We start from the raw sequence: 7,964 nt of genomic DNA on the forward strand, positions 1-7,964 counted from the left end.
CATTTTTTTTTGTAATCATGATAAGGAAGGATATCACGGAATGATGCGAGCGCGAAGCGCGAGCTGAAAATTATGGAATATTTTAACTTGAAAACTAAACGTTTATATATGTTTTTACATTAAACAATCTCAGTTTCTGCATCTGTAATTAAACAAGTATCTCAATAAACAAAATGCGAGCGCGAAGCGCGAGCTACAAAAATTAGATATTTTGACTTGAAAACATAACGTTTATACATGTTTTTACATTAAACAATCTCAGTTTTTGCATCTGTAATTAAACAAGCTGGGTATCTCAATAAACATTAATGCGAGCGCGAAGCGCGAGCTGAAAATTCTGGAATATTTTAACTTGAAAACTAAACGTTTATATATGTATTTACATTAAACAATCTCAGTTTCTGCATCTGTAATTAAACAATTATCTCAATAAACAAAATGCGAGCGCAAAGCGCGAGCTACAAAAATTAGATATTTTGACTTAAAAACATATCTTTTTACATGTTTTTACATTAAACAAATTCAGTTTATGCATCTGTAATTTAAAGATAATAGTATGCAATTTGGCATTATTTTACTGACAAAGATAAGGGAACTCAAAGACCAACTAAGAACAAGGTACAATTTTGCCAACATCTAACATGTCTAAGACTCCGCATCTTAAATCACATCGACAGTCTGACACACAGGTTTACCTAATCAAAAAAATTGTCTACCCCATTCCTCCTCTCTGATTTTTTCCTTCCTTTCGTTTTCCTCTTCCTCTTTGTCCATTTCTTTCTTTTTTCCTTCCTTTCTTTCTTTCTTTTTTTCCTTTCTTTTTTTCTCTTTCTCTTCCTCCCCTTTTGTTTCCTCTTCCTCCCTTCTTTTTTTTTTTCCTTCTCGCTCCTTTTTTCCCCAATTTTTTCCGACGGCAGCGCTAATTTACCGACTTTATCCAAATTAGTAGGGGGTGTCGCACCCCCCCCCCTTTGTTCGGGGTGTGACGTCAATGTCAGTCATCTATACAACAGCTCGACGGATGATCGATGAAGGCAGAAATATGGATTGAAATATGCCATTTTGGAGAGGTAATTTCTGGAACCTTCATTCAATATATTTCTCATAAGTAACAATTCTTCCCATTCACAATTATGGAAAAAATGATTATAAATAATACATAAGAATTGACGGTGCTGCTCGACTTAAAAGAGCACATTTAAGGACAAACTTCACGCTAGCAATGACTTCTTAGTTAGATAATTTATGCACCTTGTTTATGACAGAAACTGCTCAGAATATTCTCAGGGGAGCTCTTCATAAATGGACAAAGTCTGTTTCATCCCACAAAAATCAAGGAAATTTGTCAGATCTGACTTGTCAGACGAAAATGTTGATGAAACACTCCCCTGATCAAAATAAAATTCATATCCAAATATTTGAGCTTGTGCCATATAAAAAACGTTATCCTGTTTGGAGGTAAGCCTATTAAACTAAGATGTAGGCCTATACTCAAAGAATAATAAATAGATTAGCCTCTAGCGGCCGATCTTGAATTTTTTTTCTCCGCCCCATCCCGATCTGGAAATGACTAAACTTGGAATACTAACATAAATATCGGTCGTGGAACGTCGGTAGACTTGCGTGAAATTAGATAACAGGCAGTCAGGGTCTACAAAGTACAATGAGCTATATGAATATGATTCGCTATGAACTTTGTACGCTGATATGGATTATATAAGTAGAGAATTGCCAATCCCAAAGTAAAATACCAAAAAACAAATCAAGACTCGCATACAACTAGATTAAGTTCGAGGGATTGATACACCCACGTACAACCTGCAAAACTCGTCAATAATTTATAGGAGTTTGTTTGAAGTTTCATAACCTTTAACTGGACATTGATCGAAATTGATAGCTTTTCTACTCTATGGATTAAGCAATGAAGCAAGCCACTTGGTAACGTTTTAACAAGTTATTGTTCTATAATAATCATTTATACTGGACGTCTATACCTTTTCAGATATTTGAGCAAAAGTATTGTGTAAGCTATCGGATGCTCGCGAAAACCTGATGAAACATTTATGTTGGCCTGTATACCATGATATTGGGTTCGTTGTAAAGACTGCGATGCACTTGTTAATTCTGGTGATTTGTTTGCTGTTGCTCCCTGACAGCAATGCAAGTCACTATGACCCTCATCTCTACCCATCCACCGGGCCTTTCTTTGAGGGTTGGTACACCAGACTAACTGATACAGACAACAATAGATCATTCGGTGTGCTCTTCGGTCGTGTCCTCCCAAGGATCAACCAGTCGACGTCAGCAGGAGACTCTGCTCCGCTGACTTACATCGGTCTCTTACGCAGCAATGGTGAGTCTCCTATGGTGGTCGTCGAGGCCTACCCAGATGAAGACGACATCGAGGTTACAATACATGGTGGAAAACCGGTCACTGGCAAAAACCCCTCGTTGCAGACACCGTCTTACTTCGAGTATGTTGCACGCCCCTTTGGATTCTTCAACGTGACTCCAGACTCGACGGTATTTAATTTCACAATTGAAGGAGTGACTTTTGCAGGAAGCTTCTCTGGACCACTGCTCTGGGACTCTACTGGGCAGGGTGAGTTCACAGCCTTTGTAGATTGACCATCTATCGGTTTATCTACATTTGCCACTCTTCTACCAGGTGTAGTAAATGGGTACCCGTGATATGATGGAATTCATTGAAATGCTCGAGCACCTGATTTCCGGGGGGAGGGGTAGTACTTAGTATAAATGCATGATACATAATTATGTGCCGCGGTCAAGACCCCCATTTTCAATCTCAAATTCCGTTCCAGAGCATCACCAATTTAGAAAGCCAAAGATATTCCTATTTTTCCCTTTCCAAAGACACTCATTTTTTTTTTTTTTTTTACTCATTCGAGTGCCCGCCTTAATGAAGGGTAAAGTTCTGGTCGCATTGTTTGAAAAATGTTGTAACACGTAATTTCAATTTTAACGTGATTTCGAGCCTGGTAATTCGTAAAAAAAGACTGATTTTTTTTCTTAAAAAAAAAGTTTATCATTTTGATACCATTGGGTGCACAATTTATTATTCCAAGTTATTTAGAAGCCGAGATATTATCGAAAAGCATATTTTAGCGGCCATTTTGTAAAATCCTACTAGAACTGAAAATAAGCAATTATCTAACTTCTTGAGCAACGCAGGAATGAGCTTTCACTCCATTTGATATGGTCTGGACGGTATTCAAGTCAATCAAGTTGCATTTCTCAAGCACTCTTGAATGGCATAAAAATCAGGTGGAAACAAACCTGAGTTTGAGCATTTAAGGGTACAACGAAGCAATATTCTCACGGAATTTAATTTAGTTTAAGGTAAACTCCACATCGAAAGAAGATAATTATTTACAAATATTAAAACTCTCCTCTCACAAAAGTATGAATGCAAGGTTATCAGAAATTTTTTTGTTATATTTTCTCAATGAGAATACAATATCGATGGCAACAAAAATCACATCCCCTAAAAATATATCAAAAATAAAGCATTCAAATACCTTGATGGTAAAACCACGCATCAATGAACATAATTGTTTTAAATATTGTGCACTGAAACTACATTTAGGAGCGCCCTGAGCACCTAAGAAGGTGGATACGTGCGCTATATAAATCCTATGTTATTTATTTATTCACAGTGAACAACGAAAATCTAAAGGAATAAGGCCATCTGTGCTCTCATAACTCCTTCATGTCTCATGATCTGCCTTTGTACAGACTACAGGGTATACCACCTAGTATTTTACACTACTTTTCAGATCAATAGTGTCAAGTGAGGCTTGATACTTAATACATTATTCAGATTTATTAGGTGATCTGTCAATCGACAGATCAACTCTTAATTTCGTACGAATTTTCTTTTTTCTTTATTTATTTAATTTTTATTTTCCCACCCTTTTCTTGTTAGCGTAAAATCTCAAAATCTACATAATCAATTTTCTTCAAAATATTATCAGTTATGGGGACTTATCATGTCATCTGTATGAAACAAGTTCAAGGTCAAAAGATCATCATGACGTCATCTAGGCGCCATTTTGTAAAATCACATAATCAATGATATCTTCATTATCAATTATCAAAAATGAACCATATTTTCATCACATTAACTTCAGGTCAAGGGTCAACTGTACATGTCATCAAAGGTCATGTAAAGGTCACGACGTGCGCGTACGCGCGCGTCAAAATTTTAAAATGCTCAAAATCACTTTTTGACCAAAGTAGAGTATGAATCAGGCCATTTTAAGCATTTCAAAAATTTGCGCGCGCGTTCTCGCGCGTAATGGCACTATGCAACATAGGATTGCCGTTTTTTTTTTATATCAATGCACCGATAATATAATTCTGAACAATTTGATACCTTGATCAACCTTCTACGACAAGTAATAACGGAATTAGCCTCCATCAAAGTTTACAGCACGCGCGCGCGCACTAACCATAGACAATATATGTGCAAAAACATGCCTATACAAAATTCATTATAGCTCTTCAGGAAGTCCGTTGACCCCAAATTTTTTTTTCATATTCGAATAGAGTATGAATGGGAGATATGATTTCATGTCACATTTGACCCGAAATTTTATCATGACGTCATCAAAATGGCGTCGGAACGCAAAATTCCCATTTTGCTACTTCATTTTTATGACGTCATCATAATTATGCATATTTGACTCTAACTCCGTAAATATTGGCCAATTTTCGCTCACTTTTCAATATGTTGTAGCTGAGGACATACTCTTTCTAATTTGATGGCTTTGTTTACATTTCAAGGAATGGATCATCCTGAAACATGGCAAGTTATTTTGTGTGCAATCTCTATGGGAAATGACTTTTTCTCAAAACTGGATTTTACATTCCTCTAATTCGCGAGCCATATCTCCATTTCTGTTTGTTGGTTTTCTCTGAGCTTGGAATATGTTGTAGCTGAGATTGTAAGCTATGGCAGATGTGGTCTCCATTTTCTGATCAGATGCCGGGATCATGCCCGTATTTCTCTTTCAAAATTGGATTTGAGATCCTCTCAATTTGCTTATGTGTAAAGTCTATGGGAAATAGTGCTTATGTGTAAAGTCTATGGGAAATAGTGTAGCTCAGTTGATAAGGCGTCAGACTTGCGTCCTTAGGGTCCAGGGTTCGAGCCCAGGGGTGAACATGAGATTTTTTTTCCTTTTTTTTTTCTTTTCAACATTTCACAAATGGTCCTTTATGACAATTACAAGGTATATATTGCACAATAAAATAGTTAAAAAACCCTTTTATTATGACATGTACATGTACAATGTGTATCACCTTCACTTATTTCACCAAACTTCTCATTTCCCTCTTTTTAAGAGTATTCCACATGTTCTCTTCGTAATAAAGGTTCAGTTTTCAATATGATCATCGTATTGATCTCAATAAACTTGCTGATTGTCTTCCTGATCATGAAATCAGAGACAGATCACCTAATTCGTCCTCATGACGAATTAAAATTCTAGTTTAATTTGATTTTGATAAACAATCAAGAAAATTGTATTTCGTTTTCATCGATAAACCATGAATAGTTTAATTTAGTATGTGCAAATCATGAAATGAATGTGATAATTTAAATTATGTAAAACAAACTTAATCAAAACCTGACGCATGCAAAAGGTTAGGCCTCCTTACGTGGGAATGTTTTTTTCTTCTCCCCGTTTAGGTCCAGAAGGCTGGCTTTCTAACCTACCACTGCTACCAATTCATTGGTTTGTCTATAGCCTAGGAACTCTAGGAAGATACACATGGACTCATTCAGGCTCCGTCATATATGGTATGGCTCATGCCCATCAAGAGAAGAACTGGGGCCAGGGCTTCCCGGCAGGCTGGATGTGGACACAGGCATACAATCGCACTGCAAATGCGACATTCGCAGGAACATTCGGAATCCTTTCATATTTTGATACCTCTCCCACAATCCCGGCCCACTTGTTTGGCTACAGAAACTTTGAACGTCATCTTCATTTTGATTTCAGGCCTGATAATTCATTTACGACACAGGAGCTATGGCCGTGTGATGGGACGGCTGCGGTTAAGATCTTCAGTCCATTGTATATTTTGGAGTTGACAATGAGTACTCCTTTAAATACTTTTCAGAAGTGTCTCCGCGGTCCAGTGGAAACGGGCTTCCGTTACAATTTGGTAGAGACCTACGTGGCAACCATAAGGATTGTCATCAAGAAACTGGGTATTTGGGGCTACAGCGTGATTGAAGATCAGATATTCCACGGGGCTGCGTATGAGTTTGGTAGAGATTATCTTTGTCCGAAAAATCCATGTACATAATTATGGTAATTATTTCAGTGAGTTATTACTAGAACTACACAGTGCGTCCCACAAGAAAAAAAACAACAACGAAGAATTGATGACTTAGGCTATTCTAAGTTTATCACAAATTCAATAGACGAATGACGTATCATTGTAAAGCTTAAAGTATCCTTGTCTCTTCCTCTGGTATCTCTTTGAGATTATGCTTCTACTCTATTTCCATACTAACGGATTTTCTCCTGTAGCATTTGCACGGTAAGCAAAGACTTTATGCATGACTTATCAAGAAAGTGTCGAGAAGTTTGACAGCTATCCTGTAAAACATCTTCATTTTATGAAATTACTTGAATTCAGGCATGATTTAAGAAAAAAACCGGACATTGTCATTTTTAACTATTTGCTGTGATTGTGATATCATTTAACGAACATTGATTTTCTTTTTTTAATTCAGATACCACCAGTTTTTTTTTTCATTTTTGTAATTACTCATACCTAAATGAGGAATGGTTCAAATTCTGATCAGGCGAATGACAAGATTCTAAGCTTTACAATGATACGCTATTTGCCTCATGCATTTGTAATTATGTTATGATAAATCCTCACTAATTCTTTATTTCGGCTATCCTGGGACCCTCTATAGACCTATTTGCTGAATCCAAGCCTGTTCACGGTTGTAAACTGCGCGCGAGCAGAAAAAGGTCATTGGAGATAAACCATGAAGGTGGCTTTCAAATTCACTGACATAGGCATTCGTGATTTGATGATTATTCATGTATTCCTTTCAAAATATTCATTTTATCACATCCAAGCTGAAGAGTAAAAAATAGAGCCTTCATAATCACTGGTATTTAGCAGTAGCCTAAACAATAGTCAAATGTGCCAAAGGCAGACAATAAAACAGATTTCCAAACTTTATCCCTGATGTACTATTCTAGTCACCTGGTTTATACAATGCCTTTTGTTCTTAGAATTTGAATACTCTACCGGTTTACGCAACATCTACATCTGAAAATGATAGTGCTTATCCTAATGAAAAATCACAAAGGTCATTTGAGAAAAGTTGATCATGAGCTAACCGTGAACTGGCTTTTTAATAGTAACTTATCTGGCGAGTAGCGCAACAAAGGGCATTCTAAAGCAAATACTCAGTCCGCATGAAAAAATGCATGAATGTGGGATTGGCATGATTGAATTTTGTTGCTTATCAGAGTTCCATTGGCCTACAATTTGTCAACTTTGTTATCCGCTTCCGATTAGGTCTTTGAATCATGCACCCGATTAAACATAACCAAACTTTAAGATTGACTGACTCGATCCGGCCTCAAACCTCATACGGTCACAAAAAAAAGGGGGCTTCAGGTTTATTAGAGATGCCTTGTTCCCATTGCTTGACATCAATTAAATTGAAATTTAATGGAAATCTGTACTCCTGTATATCCACGTTTCATCAATGCACTTCTTTTTTTTACGTATGTTTGTATTCTAAATAAATGTATATGATTGTTATATACTCATTTTTCCAAACGACGTAATACATTCGTCAACTCTCGACGGAGTTACCAATTCATTCAATCTATTATTGGAATAAAGAATGTTTACTCTAATAGAGGGAAAGTGAGTCCCAACAACAAAAAAATATTCATGTG

The 7,964-nt window shown here is 36.7% G+C and overlaps 1 protein-coding gene across 2 annotated transcripts; it reads left to right on the top strand.

Annotated features, from left to right (window-relative positions):
• The first annotated feature begins 664 nt into the window (after positions 1 to 664).
• On the top strand, positions 665 to 7,744 carry LOC129273769 (uncharacterized). 2 transcript variants are annotated; one of them, XM_064112700.1, is made up of 3 exons: positions 1,772 to 1,938; positions 2,157 to 2,602; positions 5,714 to 7,744. In XM_064112700.1, the coding sequence occupies exons 1-3, from the start codon at positions 1,922 to 1,924 to the stop codon at positions 6,334 to 6,336; spliced, it is 1,086 nt and encodes a 361-aa protein (XP_063968770.1). In that variant the 5' UTR covers positions 1,772 to 1,921; the 3' UTR covers positions 6,337 to 7,744. The 2 variants fall into 2 exon arrangements, with proteins under 2 accessions (XP_054766754.2, XP_063968770.1); XM_054910779.2 differs by having other exon boundaries at positions 665 to 2,602.
• The last annotated feature ends 220 nt before the right edge of the window (positions 7,745 to 7,964 follow it).

This window comes from Lytechinus pictus, chromosome 2, assembly GCF_037042905.1.
Source record: "Lytechinus pictus isolate F3 Inbred chromosome 2, Lp3.0, whole genome shotgun sequence".
Lineage (NCBI taxonomy): Eukaryota > Metazoa > Echinodermata > Echinoidea > Temnopleuroida > Toxopneustidae > Lytechinus > Lytechinus pictus.

What these genes read in the sequence shown, in the direction of transcription:
- LOC129273769 (XM_054910779.2), top strand. Translation starts at nt 2,053, where the DNA reads ATGAAACATTTATGTTGGCCTGTATACCATGATATTGGGTTCGTTGTA. An exon ending in CTGGGACTCTACTGGGCAGG is followed by an intron (nt 2,603 to 5,713) that starts GTGAGTTCACAG and finishes CTCCCCGTTTAG; the next exon opens with GTCCAGAAGGCTGGCTTTCT.